The sequence below is a fragment of the Ovis aries genome, chromosome 5 (genome assembly GCF_016772045.2).
Source record: "Ovis aries strain OAR_USU_Benz2616 breed Rambouillet chromosome 5, ARS-UI_Ramb_v3.0, whole genome shotgun sequence".
NCBI classification, from domain to species: Eukaryota; Metazoa; Chordata; class Mammalia; order Artiodactyla; family Bovidae; genus Ovis; species Ovis aries.
The window spans coordinates 47,075,924-47,102,977 of record NC_056058.1 but is presented as its reverse complement, the minus strand read 5'-3'; the positions used below and the strand labels follow the sequence as shown (position 1 = coordinate 47,102,977).

Sequence of the window (27,054 nt, the reverse complement as noted above, 5' to 3'; positions counted from 1 at the left end):
CTTTATTAATCAGAATTCACCTACTTAACATTATTTTGCTTCTGCTGCAGATGCATAGCCATATTGATAAATCTTTTTTTTTTTAAGCCATAGGTTTGTATTAGCTTTGGTTTGTACATAAGTGTTTTATTCCCCACAGAATGTGGCAAAAATATGAAAATAAAGAATAATTAAATTCTTCAAAATATGAAAACTAAGTCTTTTGCCCTTCAGGAATTTTGAGAACAGTTTTACAGTCAACTTTGTAGCCTCAATCTGACTCATTCAGTACAAAATCTATGTATTTGATTTGTTTACTGTAGCTTTTTGGCATAGGGAGAAGATTCCTATTGAAAATACCTATTTATTTGATTGTTCTAGCCTGTTCTTCAGGGCCAAAAAATCTTTACTTTCATTCTAATAATCTGGCTTGCTGATGAATATTTTTACATATATTTTAATTCCAATAGCATTTTTAAAAAGGATAGGAAACTGAAAGATCAGATCCTCTGACTACCCTCCAAATTTAAGACCATTAGAACTTTTCTTCTGTTTGACTTCTTTGGATAGGTAGAAAATACGATTAAAGTTTAATCTTTTGGGAGCCTAGATAGCTCTTGGCCAGTGTTTCTCATATTTATTAGTATGGATAAGAATCATCACTGATGCTTCTTAAAAATGTGAACTCTGAGATCCTACCTCAGGTTTGGAGAGGAAGTGAGGACTCTCCTTTCTTAAAGCTTTCTTTTTTTTTTTTTAACTGAGAAAGAAATCAAACTTACAGAAATGGGTGTAAAACAAATGTATATGTAAAAAGCAAGTATTCAAATATTCTAGAGTTGGAAAAAAACACTGAAAGCACCCCAATAGCTCTCACAATCCTGATCGCCTTACTTTTATGGCAGTCACTTTTTTATATATTTTGGAGCTTCACGAAAATTATGTCTTGCTATATATGTTTTCTCGATTCAGCCTCTTCACTGAACATTTTATGAGAGATTTCTCTATGTGGTCACATGTCACTGTGGTTTATTCATTTCCTTACTGTAAAGTATTCTATTATATGATTACACCACAGTGATTCAATTTACTGTTGCTGGGCAATTAGATTATTTTTATTTTTGACAATTGTGAGTAACATGCTATGTACATTGTTGTACACGTCTTCTGGTACTCACATGCATGCACATTCAGTGTCTCTAAATTTGAGTAACTATTGCTGAATTGTTTTTCATGGTGCTTCTCCAGTTCACATTCTCATTAACAGTGTGTGAACATTCCCATTTCTTCACATTGAGTATTTCATTGTCATTTTAATAAGATTAATCCCCTTTTCATATTTGTGAGGTGCCTGGTCACGACTGTTTCCTGTTTTTTATTGGTTTTTCTTTCTTACTGAAAAAGGAGCCCTTTTTAGGAGCCCTTAAAAAATAAGTGTTGTGTTTTTCTCATTGTGTTATACCTTTTCCTTCTCATATTGTGCCTTCTGATGAATAATTCCCAATTACAATTGTAGATAAAAAATTCTGGCAGAATTCTGTTCTTTATTTTATGGCTAAGTAGGATTCCATTATATATATGTGTGTGTATGTATGTATACACGTACCACATCTTCTTTATCCATTCTTTTCCCTTTGTAGTGAATGCTTTCTGTGCCCTGTTTAAGAAGTCTCTTCCTAGCTATATACTCCTGTCTTGTAGAAGTTGTATCTGTCACCTTCCTTGTTTAGGTCTGAAATCTTCCTGGGATTGATTTGTCTGCAGTGTGTGACAGACGCCACGTCACCTTTGTCATTCTAGACACCAAATTGTTGCAGTACTCATTTCTGAAAAGTGTGTTTTCCCTGCTTTCTGTAGTGGCACCTTTGTTCTAAATCAGGCATGGGTCTGTTTCTATTCCATATGTCTGTTCTTGTGCCAGTACTGTACTATCTTATTTACTTTGGTTTTGTGGTTATTTGAAGTCTAGAATAGGGTCCAAATCTCCAATAAAATAACATTGTCACTTCAGGAGAGTCTGATATAAGAGGTCCATGGATTATCTCCCTGTTTAAGGGGTAGTAAGAAAGCTTCCATATTCTAGTTTAATCTTTTATTAGTGTATGTGTATAATTATAAATAATTATAATTATAAAAGCATTTATTAAATATAAGCATTTTGATACATGATTGTACACATAATTTATGTACTTTCTCATGTTTCCAAATTTTATGAACATTAGTAGTTTAAACATGATACATTGACTTTGTATAGCCTATTCCATTTTATATATTTATTTGCTGATATTTCTTAAAAATGCAAATATAGTAAAATTTTAAAAAGTTTTTTTACTGACATATAGTTGATTTATAATATGGTGTTTCAAGTGTACAGCAAAGTGATTCAGTTATATGTATATATATTTTTGTCCAGATTTTTTCCTGGTTATTACAAGATATTGAATATAGTTCTCTCTGTTATACAGTAAATCCTTGTTGTCTGTTTTATATGTAGGGTTGTATATCTGTTAATCCCATACTCCTAATTTATCCCTCCGTTCTCCCCCTCTCCCCTTTCATAACCATAAGTTTGTGTTCTGTCTGTGAGTCTGTTTTTATTTTATATATATATTCTTTTGTGTTATATTTTATATTCCACATATAAATGTTATCATAATAATATTTGTCTTTGTCAGTATGACTTATTTCACTTAGCATAATGCCCTCCTAATCTATCCATGTGCTGCAAATGACAAAATTCTGTTCTTTTTTTATGGCTAAGTAGGATTCCATTATATATATGTGTGTATGTATGTATACATGTATCTTTAGCCATTCTTTAGCCATTCATCTGTTCATGAACCTTTAGGTTTCTTCCATAACTTGGCAATTGTAGATAATGCTATTATGAATATTGGGGTTCGTGTATCTTTTCAGATTAGTGGTTTTTTTTTTTTTTTGGATATGTACCCAGGAGTGGAATTGCTGGGTCATATGGTAGTTCTGACTTTTAGTTTTTTTGGAAGCCTCCATACTGTTTTCCATAGTGGCTGCACCAATTTACATTCCCACCAGCAGTGTGCTGTTGTTGCTTAATCACTTAGTTGTGTCCAACTCTTCTGCATTCTCATAGACTGTATCCTGCCAGGCTCCTCTGTCTATGGGATTTCCCAGGCAGGAATATTGCAGTGGGTTGCCATTTCCTTCTTCAGAGGATCTTCCCAACACAGGAATCGAACCCACATCTCCTGCATTGACAGGCAGATTCTTTACTGCTGAGCCACCAGGGAAGCCCTAATAGTATACTTGGGTTCCTTTTTCTCCACATCCTCACCAACATTTGTTAATTTGTATTCTTGTTTTGTAAATTATTTTTTAGTGAAGGATAATTAATTTGTATTCTTTTTGATGATAGTCATACTGACAGGTATGAGGTTTCTCTTTGTGGTTTTGATTTGCATTTCCCTGATGATTAGTGATATTTTATTTAGTGATTATTTATCTTTTATTTGATTCTTTGTGAAGTGTCTGTTGTGCACATATCCACTAGTATTCCACTGATAACCTGACTTAATAAAAAAGAGGAAGAAAATCTTTCTGGGAGGATGAGTAGATAGCTAACAATGGCAAATTTGGAAAAATACAGGAATGTAAGCCCTATGAAAAATTAAAACATGGCACAATGCTTTAGTAACAGATTGATGGAGTAACTAGTTGAGAATTAGAACTTTTTGAGAATTTGTTGTAAGATAAAGAAGCTCACCAGAAATCACAAATTAAATGACAACAAGAATGATGTTAGATTTATAAGTTTTCTTTACATCAACATACATCAACATGTCAGCGGATAACAGGTATTAAAAGTAAAATGAATGTTTCTAAATAGGTCAAAAATTTACTAAACTTAGAGACTGCTCATCTTACTGAGGAAAATATACCAGATTTAACTTTTATAATGAAACAGCAACTCATAATCAATGAAAAATCAACACATTGTAGTGGAATATCAGAAAAGTATCTGATATCCTAGTTGACGTTTAAACACTCTTTGGGGAAAGCTTGATTTCCTTTCTTTTTTTTTTTCAAAAGTCGCCAACTTTCAGCTCATCTGAAACTGCTAGGAAGAACCTGATGGATACACTGTTCTTTGTGCACATATATGTGATTCCTGCCCCCCAGTCCAGCTTTTCCTGATTTCAGAAATGAAAATGATGAAATTATTTCATTTAAATATTAAAAAAACCCAGGTACTTTACTTGAGGGTATCAGCATGAAAGCATTTTGCTAAAAATAATTCATTCATGAATAATAGATTCAAGGGATTAGATCTGATAGACAGAGTGCCTAAAGAATAATGGATGAAGGTTCTTGACACTGTACAGGAGGCAGAGACCAAAACCGTCCCCAAGAAAAAGAAATGCAAAAAGGCAAAAAGTTGTCTGAGGAGGCCTTACAATTAGCTGAGAAAAGAAAAGTGAAAGGGAAAGGAGAAAAGGGAAGATATACCCATCTGAATGCAGAGTTCCAAAGGATATCAAGGAGAGATAAGAAAGTCTTCCTATAAGTGACCAATGCAAAGAAATAGAGGAAAACAATAGAATGGGAAAGAGTAGAAATCTCTTCAAGAAAATTAGAGATACCAAGGGAACATTTCATGTAAAGATGGGCTTGATAAAGGACAGAAATGGTATGGACCTAACAGAAGCAGAAGACATTAAGAGGTGGCAAGAATACACAGAAGAACTATATAAAAAAGATCTTCATGACCCAAATAACCATGATGGTGTGATCACTCACCTAGAGCCAGACATCCTGGAATGTGAAGTCAAGTGGGCCTTAGGAAGTATCACTATGAACAAAGCTAGTGGAGGTGAAGGAATTCTGGTTGAGCTATTTCAAATCCTAAAAGATGATGCTGTGAAAGTGCTGCACTCAATATGCCAGCAAATTTGGAAAACTCAGCAGTGGCCACAGGACTGGAAAATGTCAGTTTTCGTTCCAATCCGAAAGAAAGGCAATGCCAAAGAATGTTCAAACTACGACACAGTTGCACTCATCTCACATGCTAAAGTAATGCTCAAAATTCTCCAAGCCAGGCTTCAACAATACGTGAACCAAGAGCTTCGAGATGTTCAAGCTGGATTTAAAAAAGGCAGAGGAACCAGAGATCAAATTGCCAACATCTACTGGATCATTGAAAGAGCAAGAGAGTTCCAGAAAAGCATTTACTTCTGTTTTATTGACTATGTGAAAGCCTTTGACGGTGTAGATCACAGCAAACAGGAAAATTCTGAAAGAGATGAGAATACCAGTCCACCTTACCTGCCTTCTGAGAAATCTGTATGCAGGTCAAGAAGCAATAGTTAGAACTGGACATGGAATAGTGGGCTGGTTCAAAATTGGAAAAGGAGTACGTCAAGGCTGTACAATGTCACTGGTCATATTTAATTTATATGCAGAGTACATCATGTGAAATGCTGGGCTGGAAGAAGCATAATCTGGAATCAAGATTGCCAGGAGAAATAAGAATAACCTCAGATATGCAGGTGACACCGTCCTTATGGCAGAAAGTGAAGAGGAACTGAAGAGCCTCTTGATGAAAGTGAAAGAGGAGAGTGAAAAAGCTGGCTTAAAACTGAACATTAAAAAAACGAAGATCATGGCATCTGATCCCATCACTTCATGGCAAATTGATGTGGAAACAGTGAGAGACTTTAATTTTTTGGGCTCCAGAATCACTGCAGATGGTGACTACAGCCATAAAATTAAAAGACACTTGCTCCTTGGAAGAAGACCTATGACAAACCTAGGCAGCATTTTAAAAAGCAGAGATATTACTTTGCCAACAAAGGTCTGTGTAGTCAAAGCTATGGTTTTTCTAGTAATCATGTACTAGAAATGTAATATGAGAGTTGTACCATAAAGAAGGCTGAGCACCGAAGAATTGTTTCTTTTGAACTGTGATGTTGGAGAAAACTCTTGAGAGTCCCTTGGATTTCACGGAGATCCAACCAATCAATGCTAAAGGGGAGCAATCCTGAATATTCATTGGAAGGACTGATGCTGAAACTCCAGTACTTTGGCCACCTAATGTGAAGTTTCATTAGAAAAGACCCTGATGCTGGGCAAGATTGAAGGCAGGAGAAGAAGGGGACAACAGAGGATGAGGTGGTTGGATGGCATCACTCACTCGATGGACATGAGTTTGAACAGGGTCTGGGAGATGGCGAAGAACAGGAAAGCCTGGTGTGCTGTAGTCCATGGGGTCACAAAGAGTCAGACATGGCTGATCAACTGAACTGAACTGAATTCATTCATGAAAAGTAGCATAATATTGGCAGTTAAAAAAACCCTTGTTTTAAACTAGAGAGGTTATGTGTGCCAAACCAGGATGGTTAGTGTTGTCTGATAAAGCATTTGTGCTATTTGCTACTGATGTGTTTGAGGGAAACATGAAGATTATTGGATGAATGGTAAGTGGTGTTCATTTCGTTTCCTACAGACATTCCTGATAATATTAACCTGATAGACCTTCTTTCTTCCTCATGTTGGTTAGAGTTTGTGTTGGCACGTTTTACAGAGTATTTTCATAAAACTCATTTAAATTTACTTCTAAAAATGATTCTTTTCATTAAGGAATCACATGCATACAGAAAAGTTCGCAAATCATAAGGTCATTGAATTACCAGAATGAACTCAACTTGTATAATCATAGCATGGGTTCTTGCTTCTGTCCTTTCTCAAGTGCTACCAATCTCTCTCTTCTCTCATAGTAGCCACTATCTAACTTTAATTATTGTACATTAGTTTTTTTTCCTCTTATTGACTTTTTTCTTTAGAAAATTGACTTTACTGAGATGTATTTTTCACACAATAAAATGTACTCATTTTATAAGTCCTGATAGTCGCTCAGTCATGTCTGACTCTTTGTGATCCCGTGAACTGTAGCTCACTAGACTCCTCTGTCCGTGGAATTCTCCAGGCAAGAAGAAGCCATTCCCTTCACCAGAGGATCTTGGATCTTGGATCTTCTCGACCCAGGGATCAAGCCCGGATCTTTTGCTTTGTAGGCAGATTCTTTACCATATGTGTCATTGATGTATCTATTAACAGCCATAGCATTCAAGATAGAGACTGTTTCTGTCTCTTCCCTTGCTTCTTTATAATAGCTCTCCCCTGCTCCCTGCAATTTCTGGCCCCAGGCAAGATCTGCATTCTATCACTGATCTGAATTCTGTCACTACATAGATGAATTTTGCCTGTTTTAGAATTTCAGACAAATGGAATCTCATAGAGTAGGTACTCTTGTGTCTGCCTCTTTTTGCTTTGTATAATGTTTTTTGAGATTCATGTTAATGCATGTGTCAGTCATTCAAGACTAGAATTAAAAAAAATTCTAAGTATTTTCCATTGTAGGGATATTCCACACTTTGTTTATGCATTTACCTATAGGTTGTTTATGCAATCAACCTATAGTGGGACTGATGACTATTTTTGGCTCTTTTGAATAAAGCTGCTATGCTTGTAGAAGTCTTTGTGTGGACTTAAACTTTCATTTCTTTTGAGTAAATACCCAAAAGTACAATTGCTGGGTCACATAGTAGGTGGTTTTTTGTTTTTTTAGTTAATTAATTAATTTTAATTGGAGGCTAATTACTTTACAATATTGTAGTGGTTTTTGCCAAACATTGACATGAATCAGCCAGCCACGGGCATGCAAGTGTTCCCCATCCAGAACCTCCCACCTCCCTCCCCATCCCATCCCCCAGGGTCATCCACGTGTACCAGCCTTGAGCACCCTGTCTCATGCATTGAACCTGGACCAGCGATCCACCTCACAATATGATAATATACATGTTTCAATGCTACCCTCTCAAATGATCCCACCCTGGCCTTCTCCCACGGAGTCCAAAAGACTGTTCTTTTTTCTTTTTAAGGTAGAAAATCTTTTTTTAAAAAAATTAAATTTATTTATTTTAATTGGAGATTAATTACTTTACAATATTGTATTGGTTTGCCATACATCAACATGAATCGGCCACGGGTATACACATGCTCCCCATCCTGAACCCCCATCCCACCTCCCTCCCCGTACCATCCCTCTGGGTCATCCCAGTGCACCAGCCCCAAGCATCCTGTATCCTGCATTGAACCTGGACTGGCGATTTGTTTCTTATGTGATATACAGATTTCAATGCCATTCTCCCAAACTATCCCACCCTCTCCCTCTCTTACAGAGTCCAAAAGACTGTTCTATACATCTGTGTCTCTTTTGCTGTCTCGCATACAGGGTTATTGTTACCATCTTTCTAAATTCCATATATATACGTTAGTATACTGTATTGGTGCTTTTCTTTCTGGCTTACTTCACTCTGTATAGTAGGCTCCAGTTTCATCCACCTCATTAGAACATGCATTCTTTTTAATGGCTGAGTAATATTCCATTGTGTATATGTACCACAGCTTTCTTATCCATTCATCTGCTGATGGACATCTAGGTTGCTTCCATGTCCTGGCTATTTTAAACAGCACTGCGATGAACATTAGGGTACACGTGTCTCTTTCAATTCTGGTTTCTTTGGTGTGTATGCCCAGCAGTGTGATTGCTGGGTCATAAGGCAGTTCTATTTCCAATTTTTAAGGAATCTCCACACTGTTCTCCATAGTGGCTATACTAGTTTGCATTCCCACCAACAGTATAAGAGGGTTCCCTTTTCTCCACACCCTCTCCAGCATTTATTGCTTGTAGACTTTTGGATCGCAGCCATTCTGACTGGCGTGAAATGGTACCTCATTGTGGTTTTGATTTGCATTTCTCTGATGATGAGTGATGTTGAGCATCTTTTCATGTGTTTGTTAGCCATGTGTATGTCTTCTTTGGAGAAATGTCTATTTAGTTCTTTGGCCCATTTTTTGATTGGATCATTTATTTTTCTGGAATTGAGCTGCATGAGCTGCTCGTATATTTTTGAGATTAATTCTTTGTCTGTTGCTTCATTTGCTATTATTTTCTCCCATTCAGAAGGCTGTCTTTTCACCTTGCTTATAGTTTCCTTTGTTGTGCAAAAGCTTTTAAGTTTGATTAGGTCCCATTTGTTTATTTTTGCTTTTATTTCCATTACTCTGGGAGGTGGGTCATAGAAGATCCTGCTGTGATTTATGTCAGAGAGTGTTTTGCTTATGTTTTCCTCTAGGAGTTTTATAGTTTTTGGTCTTACATTTAGATCTTTAATCCATTTTAAGTTTATTTTTGTGTATGGTGTAAGAAAGAGTTCTAGTTTCATTCTTTTACAAGTGGTTGACCAGTTTTCCCAGCACCACTTGTTAAAGAGATTGTCTTTTCCCCATTGTATATTCTTGCCTCTTTTGTCAAAGATAAGGTGTCTGTAGGTGCGTGGATTTATCTCTGGGCTTTCTGTTTTGTTCCATTGATCTGTATTTCTGTCTTTGTGCCAGTACCATACTGTCTTGATTGCTGTAGCTTTGTAGTATAGTTTGGTTGTATAGGCATAGTATAGTATGTACATAAACTATATATGTATAGAATAGGCAGGTTGATTCCTCCAGTTCCATTCTTCTTTCTCAAGATTGCTTTGGCTATTCAATTTTTTTGTATTTCCATACAAATTGTGAAATTATTTGTTCTAGTTCTGTGAAAAATACCATTGGTAGCTTGATAGGGATTGCATTGAATCTATAGATTGCTTTGGGTAGTATACTCATTTTCACTATATTGATTCTTCTGATCCATGAACATGGTATATTTCTCCATTTATTTGTGTCCTTTTTGATTTCTTTCATCAGTGTTTTATAGTTTTCTATATATAGGTCTTTTGTTTAGGTAGGTTTATTCCTAAATATTTTATTCTTTTCATTGCAGTGGTGAATGGAATTGTTTCCTTAATTTCTCTTTCTGTTTTCTCATTGTTAGTGTATAGGAATGCAAGGGATTTCTGTGTGTTAATTTTATATCCTGCAAGTTTACTATATTCATTGATTAGCTCTAGTAATTTTTTGGTCGAGTCTTTAGGGTTTTCTATGTAAAGGATCATGTCATCTGCAAACAGTGAGAGTTTTAGTTCTTCTTTTCCAATCTAGATTCCTTTTATTTCTTTTTCTTCTCTGATTTCTGTGGCTAAAACTTCCAAAACTATGTTGAGTAGTAGTGGTGAGATTGGGCACCCTTGTCTTGTTCCTGACTTTAGGGGAAATGCTTTCAGTTTTTCACCTTTGAGGATAATGTTTGCTGTGGGTTTATCATATTTGGCTTCTATTATGTTGAGGTATGTTCCTTCTATTCCTGCTTTCTGGAGGGTTTTTATCATAAATGGATGTTGAATTTTGTCAAAGGCTTTCTCTGCATCTATTGAGATAATGATACAGTTTTTATCTTTCAATTTGTTAATGTGGTGTATCACATTGATCAGTTTGCAGATATTAAAGAATTCTTGCATCCCTGGGGTAAAGCCCACTTGGTCATGATGTATGATCTTTTTAATATGTTGTTGGATTCTGATTGCTAGAATTTTGTTAAGGATTTTTGCATCTGTGTTCATCAGTGATATTGGCTTGTAGTTTTCTTTTTTGGTAGCATCTTTGTCTGGTGTTGGTATTAGGTTGATGGTGGCCTCATAAAATGAGTTTGGAAGTTTACCTTCCTCTGCCATTTTCTGGAAGAGTTTGAGTAGGATAGGTGTTAGCTCTTCTTTAAATTTTTGGTAGAATGCAGCTGTGAAGCTCTCTGGTCTTGGGCTTTTGTTTGCTGGAAGATTCCTGATTACAGTTTTGATTTCTGTGCTTGTGGTGGGTTTGTTAAGATTTTCTATTTCTTCCTGGTTCAGTTTTGGAAAGTTATACTTTTCTAGGAATTGTCCATTTCTTCCAGGTTGCCCATTTTGTTGGCATATAGTTGCTGATAGTAGTCTCTTATGATCCATTGTATTTCTGTGTTGTCTGTTGTGATTTCTCCATTTTCATTTCTAATTTTGTTGATTTGATTCTTCTTCCTTTTTTTCTTGATGAGTCTGGCTAATGGATTGTTTATTTATCTTCTCAAAGAACCAGCTTTGAGCTTTGTTGATTTTTACTATGGTCTCCTTTGTTTCTTTTTCATTTATTCCTGCCCTAATTTTTATGATTTCTTTCCTTCTACTAACCATGGGGTTCTTCATTTCTTCCTTTTCTAGTTGCTTCAGGTGTAGAGTTAGGTTATTTATTTGACTTTTCTCTTGTTTCTTGAGGTAAGCTTGTATTGCTATGAACCTTCCCCTTAGCACTGCTTTTACTGAGTCCCATAGGTTTTGGGTTATTGTGTACATAGTAGGTTTTATAAGAAAGCTGCCCAACTGGCTTCCAGGGTGGATGGAACATTTTACATTCCCATGAGCATTATGTGAATGTTCTATTTGCTTCACATCCTTACCTACACTTTAATTTTCAGTATTTTAGTAGTATATATATATCATTGTGAGTTTTAAGTTGTATGTTTGATAGCTGTGGTAATGAGTCTATTATCTATGTTTTTATAGCTATCAGTAGATACTGTGGTATAAAATTTGCTAAGGAAGATCTCTTACCAGCACAGTGAATGATGTGGCCTGAATTTTTGTTTCTAATTTGCCTTTTCATTTTGTAGCTTGAGAATATCCTCTGAGCAGTAGTTTGTACTATTACTTTTGGCATGGAGCACAGGCCAGCATTGAGGCCTCCACACTGTCCTAGGTGGATACTTTTGTTTGGCCCAGAAGTCAGTTTTTTTTTCCCTTCAGGCTTAGAATTGGTTAGTGTTCTTCCAGGTAAGCACCAGATGAAGTAGTTGCATGCCCCTCCCCTCCCTCCCCCCCTGCCCCCCAACACAGATGAACCAACACACACAGACAATAAGTATTTTAAGGGTCTTCTGTGAAAAAGAGTTTCTTTGGAAAATTAGAAAAATAAAAGTGCACGCTTTCCTGGGTATATCAAGGTAGTGTAAATGTGGAGTTTTTTTTTTTTTTTTATACCACATTTTGTATTCATTAAGTATTGAAAATTTTACAGCTAATTTTTTTCTTTGATTACAGTGCCCATACATCACCCATCAGCATCTTACCAGCCTCTGCAGAGTAAGTAGTATACTTATAGAAAACAGCTAAAAAAGCTTTAAAAAATATTAATAAGCTATAGAAATTAAAAGCACGTATTTATTGTAAATACTTTAGAGGAGAGATCGTACATAATGTAGTGAAACTGGCTAGTATTTTATGTACTTCAGTCACAGAAGAAATGAAGAAGGAATGCATTGCACTGATATACAAAGATGAACTTTTTTCAGATGATTTTTTTTAATCTTCTGAAATGACTGAACAACGCCAATAGAGCTTTTTTTTAGCAAAGGTTCCGTGCCCCACCCGCTTCGCCCCAAATGGCTGCTTCATTTATGTTGGCTATGGTGCATGGCATGTGGAATCTTAGTTCTCCAACCAGGGATTGAACCTGTGCCCCCTGCAGTGGAAATGCAGAGTCCTAACCACTGGACCACTGGGGAATTCCCTGAGAAGTCTTTTTAAATGGCTTTTTATGTTGTAGGGAGGAATGAATTACTGGGACAAGTGATCATTCCTGCGTCAGTAGTAATATTGACATGATTGATTTGTGTAATGTCTATTTGGGCAAATTTCACTTTAAAATTTAAGCAATTATCATGTATTCCTTTTCTGTATTTCTTTTTCCACTCTAGCCTATTCATTTGAATACCACTGTATATTTTTTTTAACTGGTTGTACATTTTAAAGTTTGTGTTTATATGACCAAATAATCTAGTTAGGGTGACTGCTTCTCACTAAAATGTGTTCTGTTTTATAGCATTTTAGAAAGAACAATTAGAGCAGCTGTGGAACAGCACCTTTTTGATCTGCAGAGCAGCATAGATCATGATCTTAAGAACTTACAGCAGCAAAGTCTCGTGTGTAATAATGAAGCAGGAAGTGTTAATTGTGATGGGGAAGGATCTAATAACCAGTAAGAAACTTTTAAAACATTTGACTATTTTTTATTGAATTATAAAATTGTTTCACCTTTTAAAAAACACTTTTTTCTTCAATGATAGTGTCTGATCTTACTTGACCATTTCTGAAAGTCAATGTGAAAAGTGACTTTGTATATACTTGCTTATAAATTGTATATACTTTTTCACATTAAAAATCTCAGAAGTCTTCTGTTAAGATAGACATTGAGTCCAGCAAAGTCTGAACACCAGATGAAGTAGCAGACATAATTACTTTTAGGATCTATGTTATGTGAAAAATAACTTTAAAAAGAGTAGACCTATATTCTGTTTTCCAGATGGTCACACCATGGCATGTAGTTTTCTAGATAGGTAGGTACTGGGACAGCAGATGGACATCACTCCTAGTGCACATGGTCATTGAATGACTTGGTGAATAGAATCATCCTTTGCTGTTTAACTTGTTATCCTGTCGCCAGGCTTTGCCTTCCCTACACTCTGTTGTTTTAGATAAGCTGTTAATAATTGGATTTGTACAAGTTAAAAGTACCCCATGTACTGTGTGGTGTGTGATGTTATTCCACTCTTCATCTGACTTGTTATCTTTAAGTGACGAAGGCTTCATATCCTTTCCTGTTACCTCAGCCCTAGAGGTGCTTTCTTCTGAGTCCACAGATGATTTTTATAGTTTGCATTGGTCAGTTTTTGTTTTGGGGACAGATCTATAGGGCAGCATAGATCATGATCTTAAGAAAGACGTTCCCAAATTTGGAGAATTCATAGGAAGGCAAAAAAAGTGATGACTAGGTAGAATTTTTTTTGTGTGTTAAGAATTAGATTTTTAAAAGGCCACATGTGTCAAATACACCAGACTAGCTATCACATATGGAATGAAACTGAGAAATTAATAGATATAAATACCAATGCTGGGACCACGTTTATGGAATACCGGATTGTACAACCACAGGTGTGCCATATAATCTGCATGGATGGCATTACCACCAGCCCATGCAGTGATGTGATGGTCCTGATTTGTATGCTTTGAAGGCATTATTTGAACTATATAGGTGGATCTGTAGAGGAAGTATTTGAGTTGAATATGAAGGAAAGAAGCAGTATCTAAATGGTAGAAATAGTAGAAAAATGTTTCAAAGGATATAATAAAAGCAGATTTCTTGGAGTTTGCCCTTTTGGCTTAGCTAGAGATCCTGAAAACCTGTGTCTATGCTCAGATATTATTATAGAAATAACTCATATTCTCATGGTAGAATTCTCATGTTGTCTGGTTGGGTGTCATCTTTATAAACAACCTGCAGTGTTTTACATATTCTAAATTATGTAAGATGAAAAGTCTGCAGTAGGAAACTATTCTTGTTGTACTTGAAAAGATGTTGAGCACTGTTGCCCAGTGCTAGACTTGGGTTTTAATCTGCAAACAGGTCATTATTATGATTTAGCGTGTGCATTTGTAAGGGAGATCACTGTTTTGGCACGTAAATTAATTTTAAAGCCATTCATTTGCTTGTGAAAATATTCAAAGTGGATAATAAATAAGGTACTTCCTTATAAGATCCCATGGATGGAGAGAAATAAACTTTGAACTGTTTATAATCTAACTTGACATGCTAAATAAACTGGATCTTTATGAAAAAGATACATTTTCTACCACCAGGAAAAGTGTCAGATTGTTACTTTTATTTATTTATTTTAAGGGTATTACATATTCAACATGTGGCCTGATCTGACTTTTTAATCTTCATTACTAGGGTTGATATTGCTGATGGTATTATTAATGCCAGTGAATATAACAGAGACTGTTCAGAACCTGTGGCTAGCACTAATTTAGACAATGAAGTTATGCAGCAAGATTTTGTATTTGAGGATGAAGAAAATAACCAGGTAAGAAATGTAGACACTTAAAAATCTCTGTGTTAAGTGTACTAGATCAACAGTCCGCCACCTTTTTGGCACTAGGGACTAGTTTCACGGAAGACAGTTTTTCCATGGATTTGGTGGGGGGTGCTGGTTCAGGTGGTAATGAGAGCAGTGGCAGGTGAAGCATTGCTCACTTGCCCGCCTGCCTCTCACCTCTGCTGTGAGGTGATCCTCACAGGCCAGGATCCTAATAGACTGTGGCCCAGGGGGTGGGGACCCATGTATGTACTACATTACAATTCTGATTGCTTCATGTGTTCCTTTGATACCAGAAGCCATAGTTCACTGTTTTTGCTGATACATGTGTTTGTCTTGATTCCAAGTCCCAAGAACATACATTCTTTCAGTGGAGATCAGGAACCATCATTGAATAGAGAAGTAGATGCAGAATACTTTATTTTTAAATACTTCTCTGGAAGGAAACAAATTACAGTGTCACCTGGGGTGATTGGTGATTTTATGGTTGAATTTTTTTCTTTTTAAAAGCCGTGTATGTCCCAGATATTTTCTGAAGAACATGGAATCTTTTCATAATTACAGAAAACCCATGAACATCATTTAAGAAGTAAATTATTTTCACTGTCAACAATTTTTAGTAATAACATTTAAAAATAATTTCAGTGAGTGTACAAAGCATTTTTCTAAGACGTGTTTCAAAGTTTTGTTAACACTTTTTAAAATAAGATACTTAATGGATGAGGAAATTTTCTTCAGGATGTTTTCATTCTAAATCATATGCTAACATACATATATTAAGGAGTCAAAGATTTGTGTTTAGGCTTTGCCTCTTAATAGCAGTATAACTTTGACTAGTTGCCTAACTTTTCTGAGTTTTTTTTTTTTTCCTTTGTATAAGTGGGAGGTAATACCCATTCTAGAGGATTGTTATAAATATCCAAAGAAGTAAAAGTACAAACCTATTTTATGAAGTGGGAAACATTTCACAGAATTTAAGCTGCTCCTAGACTTAGTTTTATTGGACTCATATGTAACTAATATTCTTAACTTTCTTTCACTGGCATATTAGGTTAATCTCTTTTCATCTGTTCATGGTTGTTGATTCTGTTCTTGTCTCTTTGCTCCACTGATACACTTACTTCACTTAGCTTTCAGAATATCTCATTCCTCTGTTGTTTTTATTCCTCCTTGACTGGCTGTTGTATCCCTTTGCTGATTGCTTTTTGTGTTCTGAAATTTAGTATGGCCCAGGGCCCAGTTTTCTCAAGTCACTAATTTTCATTTACTCCATTGGTAATCTCATTTAGTCTAATGGTTTTAAATACTATCTCTCAGCTAAAGGCTCCCAAGTTTATACTCTAGTCCAGATCTTTCTCTTAACTTTAGATTCCTATACCTGGAAGCTCTGCTTAAGGTTGAATATCTTTGTTGTTGTTCAGTCACTAAGTTGTGCCCAACTCTTTACAACCCTATGGACTGCAGCACACCAGGCTTCCTGTCCTTCACTGTCTCCCTGAGTTTGTTCAGATTCACGTCCATTGAGTCAGTGATGTCATTCAATCATCTCATCCTCTGTTGTCCCCGTCTCCTCTTGCCCTCAATCTTTTCCCAGCATCAGGGTCTTTTCAGATGAGTTGGCTTTTCATATCAGGTGGCCAAAGTATTGGAGCTTTACCTTCAGCATCAGTCCTTCCAATGAATATTCAGGGTTGATTTCCTTTAGGATGGACTGGTTGAATCTCCTTGCAGTCCACAAGGAGACTGTTGAGAGTCTTTTTTAACACCACAATTCAAAAGTATCAGTTCTTCAGCGCTCAGCCTTCTTTATCGTCCACTTCTCACATCTGTATGTGACTACTGGAAAAATCATAGCTCTGACTATATGGACCTTTATTAGCAAAGTGATATCTCTGCTTTTTAATATGCTGTCTAGATTTGTCATACCTTTCCTTCAAAGGAGCAAGTGTCTTTTAATTTTGTGGCTGCAGTCATCATCTGCAGTGATTTTGAACCTGAAGAAAATGAAATCTGTCACCATTTCTACTTTTCCTCCATCTATTTGCCAGGAAACAATGGGACTGAATGCCGTGATCTTCGCTTTTTCAATGTTGAGTTTTAAGCCATCTTTTTCACCTCTCGCCTTCATCAAGAGACTGTTTAATCCTCTTTACATTCTGCCATTAAAGTGGTATCTCTGTATCTGAGGTTGTTGATATTTTTCCTGGCAATCTTGAATATCTTTACATCTTGATGAAACATTTTAAAACATTTTTTAAAAGACTCATTGATTTATTTATTTTTGGCTATACTGGGTCTTTGTTGCTGTGCAGGCTTTTCTCTAGTTACGGCAAGCGGGGACTGCTCTCCAGTTGTGGTGTGTAGGCTTCTCAGTGCATGGATCCTAGGGCGCACAGGCTCCAGTAGTTGCCATGTGTGGACTCAGTAGTTGTGGCTCTCAGACTCTAGAGTCTGGACTCATGGGCTCAGTTGCTCTGAAGCATGTAGCCTCTTCTTGGAGCAGGGATTGAATCTGGACCACCAGGGACCACTGGACCACCAGGGAAGCCCTGATAAACATAAACATTTTATAAGCATCTTAACATGCTTAACAAGCTACATGGCAAGGTTTTTTTTAAAAAAAAAATCTACACCTTATTATAAGCTAAATGCTTGCATAAATTTTATTATAAACTAAATGATTTCATAAATTTGGCTGTTTCTCTCTCTTTCATCATGAATGAGAGTTTCTGTTGCTCTACTTCCTTGCCAGTGTTTAGGATTTTGGCCATGGCTAATAGGTATCTAGTGTTACCTCGTTGATACAGTTTACAGTTCCTCATGACATAGTGTTCAGCTTCTTTTCATATGCTTATTTTACCATCTGAATATCTTGGCTGAATTCAGGTCTCTTTTTCATTTTTTGATCGAGTTGTTTTCTGAGTTTTAAAAGTTCGTTATTATTTTGAGTAAGTCTCTTATCAGATATAAAATATCAGGTCTTTTGCAAATTACTGTTTTTTTAAAATGTACCAATGACTTCTGTAGAAAATCTTAAGGATTTTTGTATTGATATGATGAGATTGATCTGTTAAGTTTTTAGTTATAACAAGTTGTATAGTAATTTATATTGTTTGAGGGTGGAAACTGTCGGTAAATCAGTAGCCTGATTTGAGTTCATATCAAAATATCTGATGTTATCAGTAAATTTCTTACATTGTGCTGTGCCAAGATGCTTCAGCCATATCTGACTCTTTGAGACCCTGTGGACTGTAGCCTACCAGGCTCCTCTGTCCATGGGATTTTCCAGGCAGGAATACTGGAGTGGGTCTCCATGCAGAGGATGTTCCTGACCCAGGGATTGAACCCACATCTCCTGTGGCTACCACAGCATAGGCAAATTCTTTACTGGTGAGCCACTGGGGAAGCCCAGATTTCTCATAAAATCAGTTCATTTCCGGATTAGCAGACCTTCATGGCTGGCACCCTGCCAAATTTGCAATTATTTATGTCTTTTGAACCCTGAGAAATTGCTGGAATTTAAGTACCTCCTTTCAGAAGTGAAGGCCAGAAGTATTTGGGAAGCTCTAGCAGACAACCAAGAGGAAGAAATAGCTATCAATTTGACTTAAATTGTTATGAGACTCCACTTTCTTTTTTTAAACAGAAATATTCAATACCTCTGACAGGCAACAACCATTCAATAATGTGTTGTTTTTTAAATCCGTCTCTCTTTTAAAATTAAAAAAATTGAGGTATAGTTGACATATTACATTAGTTTCAAGTGCACAACATTCAGTACATGTATATATTGTGAAATGATCACAAGTCTAGTTATTAGTATCTGTTACCACACAGTTAAATTTTTTTTTCTTGTGATGAGTCTTTTAAGATCTACTCTCCACAGCTTTCAGGATTACGATATAGTATTATTGACGATAGTTATGATGACCTATATTATAGTTGTGTATCTTATTTATTTTATAACTGGAAAATTATACCTTTTGACTACCTTCATCCATTTTCCCCACTACCAACCCTTACTTCTGGCAACCACCAAATATGTTTTCTATATAGATGTTTGGCTTTATCTTAAAATTCCACATAAAAGTGAGATCATATGGTATTTGTCTTTGTCTAGCTTATTTCACTTAGTCATAATGCCTTCAAGGTCTGTCCATGTTATTGCAAGTGGCAGGATGCTTTTTTTTTAATGGCTGAATAATATTCCATTGTGTGTGTGTATATGTGTTTGTGTGTGTGTGTATGTTATATGTATACACACCCACACAGTAGAAAATTATTCAGCTGTTTATCTATTGAGGGACACTTAGGTTGTTTCTGTATCTTGACTATTGTAAATAATCCTGCAGTAAACATGGGGGTACACTATCTTTCTGAGGCAGCAGTTTTCTTTCCTTCACATAAATATCCAGAAATGGAATTGTAGTAAACATGGCAGTTCTATTTTTGATTCTTTGAGGGGCCTCCATACCATTTTCCTTAGCGGCTGTACCTATTTACATTTCCATCTCCTAAACACGAGGCTTCCTTTTTATCTACATCCTCACCGGCACTTACTTTGTGTTGTCTTTTTGATGATAGCCATTCTAATGGGTGTGAGGTAGTACCTTAGTGTGGGTTTGATTTGCATTTTTCTGATGGTTAGTGATGTTGAGCACCTTTTCATGTACTTGTTGGCCATCTGTACTTTGTATTTGGGAAAATGTCTATTTAAATGTTATGCCCATTTTGAAATTGTATTATTTGTGTTTTGCTATTGAGTTTTATGAGTTCTTTATATATTTTGGAGATTAACTCCTTATCCAAATACATGATTTTGCAAGTATTTTCTGCCATTCTGTAGGTTAGTTTTTCATTTTGTTGATGGTTCATCCGCTGTGGAGACCTCATCAGTTTTGACCACATTAATTCAGTGAAAGAGATTGGGCTAGATTGAAGAATATTTAATATATTTTTATATAACCTTTACAAATTGTGAATCATTATGATGTATATATGAAACTTATATAATATTGTATATAAACTACCTCAATTAAAACATTTTTTTAAGTCTCCATAACCTAACTGATGGGGCTTCCCAGGTGGCACAGTGGTAAAGAATCTGCCTGTCAATGCAGGAGACATAAGAGACACACGTTTGATCTCTGAGTTAGGAAGATCCCCTGGAGGAGGAAATGGCAACCCACTCCAGTACTCTTGCCTGGGAAATTCTATGGGCAGAAGAGCCTGGTGGGTTACAGTCCACGAGGTTGCAAAAAACTGGACATGACTGAGCACATACCTTTCACATTTAATTTAACTGACAGAAAAATATAATGAGTTGGCAGCTCATTTAAATGGAAAGTTGTTGTTAATCAAGAAGTTTTTTTCTGCTTAACGCATAGCAGAATTTTGCTCCAATGTGTTTTTATATCTGTTCAACTATAAAATCAAGTTGGAGACTACAGTTTTAAGTTTTTCTGGATAATCCAAATCTTTAGATTCTAAAGTTCTGTAGCTTTATTTCTGCCATCTGGTGGTTGAAAATGCTTTAGTAAGTTTTCTTTATAAGCAGATGAAATGTATAGAATAAAGCAGGGATAGTTAGCTTATCTAAAAGAAGTAGCTGCCATACTTGAGCAAAACTAGGCCAGTGGAGATGGAAGGATGAGGACTAAGCTGTGTGGAAGTATCCGTTGTGGATGGCCAAGGAATGGATGGAGACCAAGGAAATTCCTGGTCTTTAATTAGCTCCTGTCAGTAAGTCCTGACAGCCCCTGACACCTTGGCAATATGATGGTGCTGTAGCTGCTGCTCCCACTGTTGCTGCCATTGCCGCCACCTTTTTGCACCAAAGGGCTCTAGCTTTCCTGAATTGAGACCAGCATGCCTTAGATGTCCTTTATGAGGACCCTGATGTTTATGGAGAAGGGAGGGAAGACAGCACAGGCTGCTTTGTCATCTGATATTTTAGAAAAAAGAGCTTTTTTCTTCTTGTGTATAAAGGATTGAATATTTTATCTGGAATGCATTCTGAGAAAGTAAAATTTTTCTAAGTGATGAAGTATATTTTAGTTTCTAAGGAAAGTATTGCATATTCCCTGTATGTTAAATGAAGTCTGGCTGTATCCTAACATGACTAATAACTTTTATTTTTCTTTGTCCTGAGATACTGTGTATAGCACAGTTCTGCACTCGACTCTGAATTTCATCTGTCTTCTCCACTGCTGGGCTGTCAGCTTTTGCTGCTGTCACTGCATTTTTTTATATTATCCCTAATTGAGATCTTGTTTAATACTTTTCACTATTTAAGAATTATGTTGCCTAAATCTGGGTGGAGGATATGTGAATATTAGTTATATCAGTGGTCATATTTTATTTCAGTTATTTCATAGTAAAAAGAATTATAGGTTAAGTTAGGGTTGATCATGTAATAGTATGCTTTATAATAGAGCTTTATAGTTTTTCCTATAAGCTCTTTCTTTTGATTCTCTGACAACAGCCATAAGGTAGGCACATAAGTGATTGTTATTTGTCTTGTTTTTCATCAGAAGGAAAGAACTGGGACTTGAATTTGGTGGAGTAAAGCAAAAAGGCTTGTTTTAAATATTGAATCTATATTATGGTTTTTCATGGTTCCTGAAACCCTCATATTTACGAATGTAAAGCTATATTCCAGAGCATGGAGGTTGTTGAAGTCTGATTTATAGATCAGTGGTTCTATACACTTTGGGTCCCAAGGACATCTGTATACTCTAGAAAATTATTGAGAGTCCCAAAAAATTTTGTGTACCTAGGTATGTCTATTAGTATTTAGTATATTAGAAATTAAAATCAAGCAATTAAAATATTTATTCACTTAACATAATAAACTCACTCAAGGTAACATAAATAAGATTGCTTTTTTTCCTTAATAAAAAGCAGCTATTTTTAAAAGAAGTTATTTTGAGGCATGTCATTGTTATACATACTGAAAGATCTTGCTACTTTCTGAGTTAGAAGTCAGCTGGATTCTCATATGTGCTTCTGCATTCCCTCTGTTGCTATAGATTCTTTTGTTTCAAGTGCATGAGGCTAGTTAGCTTCACAGAGATACATAGTTCAAAAAGAGAGAGTATTTTAATAACTTTTTGCAGTCTTTTACATTAAACAAAACTGCACAAGTAGCAGTTTCTTTAAGAATCTAGGAAGATCAAATCTTGTTGATTTCTGAGGTGATCATCAAAAACATTAAAAGGTTTACATAGTTTGAAGTAATAATGCACAGGACATTTGTACTAGACTTGATAGGTATTTATTTTAAGGAGGAGTAGGCATGGAATGGTATCTCAAAGCCCGTTGGAAAATTAGGGAGCATTCTCATGTGCTTTTGAGTTTCAGAGTTGTTATTTCAAATGTATGTCATAAAGGGATCTGGTGAACTATGTGACTCCTCTGTTACCTGCTAGGAAGTTAACCAACTTTTATGTTCACTGCTGACAAGAAAGAGAAGTAGCAGACCATCGTTTTTAGAGGAGAAAATTCTAAGGAAGGAAAAAGAATGTGATAGTAGTAGCAGTAGCTACTGCCCAGTAGGGTAGCAAGAAATACCGGGTCCTCATTTTATACACACGCACCCCCATACACACAACTCAAGTTTTGAGGAAGGCAAATTACTCTCTGAAAAGGGACGTTAACACCTACAGACTATTATCAGTAGTAGTTAAAAGAGGGGCATTTGACTAACGTATAATCTAATATCCTAATTTAGATTGGAAACCTCTCCACTTTAAGGGGATGGGAACTCCATTAATAAGTGGTGCTCTTTTTGTCAGTGTGTAGGCATATTGTTAGAGCCGTGCAGTGACCATGGTGATGGTGAAGATGACTGTCTTGAGAGGTAAGCATTTTTTCTTGTTGTTGCTAATTAACTATTCATTTTGAAAATTGGAGTTCTTTACAGATTCTGGGGTGAATTTTTTAGATGAAGCTTTCTGTTACAATGTATATTTTAGGTGAGCAAACAAAACCAAACATCTGATTTTGATGATAAGTATAAAGCATATTGGAGCTTCCCAGATGGCTCAGTGGTAAAGAATCCACCTGCCAAAGCAGGATACTGATGGGACCCCTGGGTTGGGAAAATCCCCTGAAGAAGGAAATGGCAACCCACTCCAGTATTCTTGCCTGGGAAATCCCGTGGACAGAGGAGCCTGGTGGGCTACAGTCCATGGGGTCACAAAGATTCAGATATGACTGAGCTCCTGAGCAGCAGCAGCAGCATAAGGCATATTAAATGTCCATAAATATTCAGAGTAGATACAGGTTAAGACTGGTGTTATAAATTAGAAAACATTCAGAAATTAGAACACTGCCTTCTTGGAAACACTTCAAACTTTTCACTTGATTTGTAGAACAGTTTGGGAGTTTATTGCATCTTCCCTGGTGGCTCAGATGGTAAAGCGTCTGCCTACAGTGCCTACCATGTGGGAGACCCGGGTTCAATCCTTGGGTCAGGAAGATCTCCTGGAGAAGGAAATGGCAACCCACTCCAGTGGGTTCCATTCTTACCTGGAAAATCCCATGGATGGTGGAATCTGGTAGGCTACAGTCCATGGGGTCGCAAAGAGTCAGACAGGACTGAGCGACTTCACTTGAGGAGTTTATTGATACTCTGAATACATGCTTCAGTGAGTTAATTCAGAAGTCTTGAAACTGTGGACAACTAACTGAAAGATTGTAACATATTTGCCTGAACAAACATATAGGGATGTTTTTGCTCCTATTCCAGTTCTTCTGTGTGTCCCAGTACAGTCCTACGCAGTTAGTCCTTATTTATGTCCTTGGCTTGCAGTAATGGAAGGGGGCATTCCCTAGGCAATAAGTCTTTGAACTATGTGTAGTCCCCATAGATGCTTGATAGAGTCCCTTTGAACAGAAGCTTTCTAGAATGTTTTAAAGTTTTGGATGTCGTTACTCTTTTTATGATTTGTTAAGACATTGCTAAAAAATGTGGATAATTTTCTTAATGACGGTTTGATATTCTGAAAACACATCAGTAATGAAGTTGCAGACTAGACTGTAAATACTGAGAAATCCCGTACAACATTACTGATTTGGTGGCAGCCTGTTGGCAAGGGTAAACTTGCATTAATGTTGTTATGTCTCTTAATTGTGAGTAGAAAACCTGTTCTCTTAGGGGAGGTAAATTCTTTGGAGCCATGTCTCTGGAGCATCCCCCTACACTGAAGGTCCACAGATTTCCTGCTTACAGCAGCTCCTTGTGCTTCCTTTCAGGAGGCAGGAATGATCCTCTTCCAGCCCAGGGAATATTGGAGCTATGGGCTGAAGATAAAAGATTAACAGCATTAACAGGCATCCCCAAAATGATGACATCTGGATTTGATAGAACAATAAGGATCCATCTAGTGAGGACTCAAGCTTTTTTGAGAAAGCTCTTTCCTCTTCAACTTACGTATAGATTAGCAAGCTGCTTTTTAGACCAAAAGATTTTCTTGGTTAGGTAGATTACATTTTGCTTGTTTAACCCTCATGTTTCTCAAATTTAGATCTGTTAGGGCTAGAATTTAACTCATTCCCCCATTTGTTCCCACTCTAAGCAAAAGAGGGCCTTTGCTTGCCAGGGAATTTAGTTTGTTTTCCATGTTCAGCAGACAAGGTAATTATATATATATGAGGAGCTGACTTGCCACATTTAGATCAAGACCTGTGCACACTTTTATGGCAGGGGAGGAGCAGCACCTATGAGTATCACTGTAGATTGCATTGCCACAGTGTCTTTGGGGAGGAGGACATTCCTACAGTCAGCATGTTGATAACTTACTGCGATACTAGATATTCTGTTGAGGTCAAGTAGGTAGAGATGATTTGTGACAGCTTGCTTTAACACTTGTTCTAGATAGGGATTAGTTTTTATAGGGAAATAAATGAATTGAAATTTTATAAAATTTCCTTTTTATGTTATTACCATTATGTTTTGAAGAAGGAGAGGTTTAGAAGTAGTAACTTTGTTTTGATTGTAATAGAATACCATCAGATTTAAAATTTAGGACATAGCTTTACCTTTAAAAATATCTTTAAATGGAAAAAGATGTTCCAGAATATGGAAGAATGAAGTCAATTGGTTAAAACTATTACTTATTTTATAAAACCTTTTTCATTATATATTCATTTCTTTTGTTTTTTAATTATTGTGAATTATATTTTTCCTTTTAAAGTGTTTTTCGTTTTGGGGAGTAGATGTGTAAGGGAGTGGTGAATGTACATAATTTTTCTGAACATGAACTGATTCTCTGCATATTTTCAGTAGTGTGTGTTTTCCAGATATAGGGCTCCAAAGAATGGGCATATGTGCAGTTGTCATTTTCTTTTCTCACACTGTAAATGCTAACTCTATGAGAAAGAGAGGAATCTAGATAAGAAATATGTAGTGATAATAACCAATTTATTCTTAAAAGACTAATAACTTTACTTGATTTTTAGGAATGAATATTTGTCACTTGACAGTGATAAATTGTCACACTTGATTCTGGTAAGAATTACTTTTCTTTATGGTTCTTTAAAGTTTGACTAGGTTTAATCTACCAGTTATTGTATCTAGCCTTTGACTCTTGGGTTTAATAGGTTTAAAGGAGATTTAAATGCAAATACTCCTACCAGTTGTTTTACAATCAAGCAGCCACTTGTTTGCCACTTTTGGTTTTTGGTTTGTTTTTGCTTTTGTTTTCTAATTTGCCACTTTTGATCGCAAGAAACTTGGTTATGAAAACAATTTTCTCAGTTTGGGATCCAGACTTTGTCTTGAATGGTGGGACTGGGACAGTTGCCTAAGTAGGCACAGTAAACTAATGAGGACCGTATAAGAACATAAGCTGGTTGTTTTTAAATAGGGCGTGGAAAGCTTCTTGTTTGTGAAATGTATTCTTTATTTTAAAATACAGGATTCTAGTAGCAAGATATGTGATTTGAATGCCAACACTGAATCAGAAGTGCCAGGAAGTCAAAGTGTTGGTGTTCAAGGGGAAGCAGCATGTGTCCAAATTCCACTTTTAGATCTGAAGAATGTTTCTGATGGTGATAAATGGGAAGGTAATTTTACCCACACACATTATTTTCCTGATAATGTTATTTGTAACTGAAATTACCCAAGGCAATAATGAGATTACTGCTCTTTTCTGAGCAACCTTATTCATTTTTATTTGGTTCATATAAGAGTGAGTGATTATTTTTACTCAAATGCACTAATGAAATTATGGGGCAGTTATCTTATTTGAATTAATTCTTATCTGATCCATTAGCTCTGAGGATGGATGTTAAAACATAAAGAAAATAAAATCAAGGGTAGGCTTTTGTTAATTGTTACACCAAACCAGGTGCTATCTCTGTTTTTGAAAGTCCAGTATGTTAGTGGTTAGGGATCTCACCACTTTAAACAAAGAGCCTAGAATACAGCTACCTTTTCTTTATAATCATCAGAAATACATTTAAAAGAGATTATTTTCAGAGGTATTTGTAAGCAAATATTGTACTATGTCCCTGTATCTCTGTTAGGTTTTGAAGGTGTGGGAGGAGGGTCCTAACAAGTTTCACAAAGGAGAGAAATTTTAATTTTAACTAAAAAGGCAAAACCACACGGGTTAAAACTCAGCAGAAGTGTATTTAAGACCTTAGTTTTTTTTTTAATCAAAAGGAGCAAAAACTAGAAATAAATACCAAACTTCAGTGAATGATCAGCATGCAGAAGGGTTTATGGAAGAGTATATGGATATCTACTGTTTACTTTGAAATCCATGAAGAAAACAAGGTGGTTAATGGAATGGAAATGTTATGAAGCAAGTATAGTGAAATGTTAGTAGTAGAATCTAGGGGATTGGTATATGGATGTCCTTTGTAAAATTCTCTAAAAACTTTGCTGTGTATTTGTAAACGTTCAAATAAAATGTTGCAGTTGAGGAGTAGAAATAAGAAGCATATTTGGATCCAGGGGGGCTTCTGGATCATATCCTTTCCTATGTAAAGAGATAAGGAGACCGCTCAGAAATTGTAAAGTTACATATATGTTCACTTGAATGAAGATCCCTTCGTAATCTCACCTTTGGCAAGTTAGCTAATGACATACAGTGGCAGTAACAAGGAATTGCAACGCCAATATCATGTACTCCTTTTGCCACCTCAAGTCTACACACCTGGTCACAGTTGGAGCATTTTTATTTATTTTT

At 36.1% G+C, this 27,054-nt stretch overlaps 1 protein-coding gene and 1 non-coding gene across 51 annotated transcripts in view; one reads left to right on the top strand and one right to left on the bottom strand.

Moving 5' to 3' along the window:
* FAM13B (family with sequence similarity 13 member B) overlaps nt 1–27,054 on the top strand; it is a 99,502-nt gene that overhangs the window by 54,530 nt on the left and 17,918 nt on the right. For 37 of the 50 annotated variants that reach the window (XM_060415807.1, XM_060415798.1, XM_060415805.1 and 34 more), the window contains 6 exons: nt 12,021–12,062; nt 12,802–12,957; nt 14,710–14,842; nt 22,651–22,715; nt 25,319–25,367; nt 25,777–25,924. In XM_060415807.1, the coding sequence (XP_060271790.1) occupies nt 12,021–12,062; nt 12,802–12,957; nt 14,710–14,842; nt 22,651–22,715; nt 25,319–25,367; nt 25,777–25,924 (593 nt within the window). Of the gene's footprint in view, nt 1–6,940; nt 7,025–12,020; nt 12,063–12,801; nt 12,958–14,709; nt 14,843–22,650; nt 22,716–25,318; nt 25,368–25,776; nt 25,925–27,054 lie in introns of all 50 variants that reach the window. The other 13 variants (XM_060415778.1, XM_060415769.1, XM_060415779.1 and 10 more) reach the window with 1 other exon arrangement.
* Nucleotides 12,412–12,484, bottom strand: TRNAG-UCC (transfer RNA glycine (anticodon UCC)). The gene has a single exon. It is a non-coding gene; the product is annotated as a tRNA-Gly (tRNA).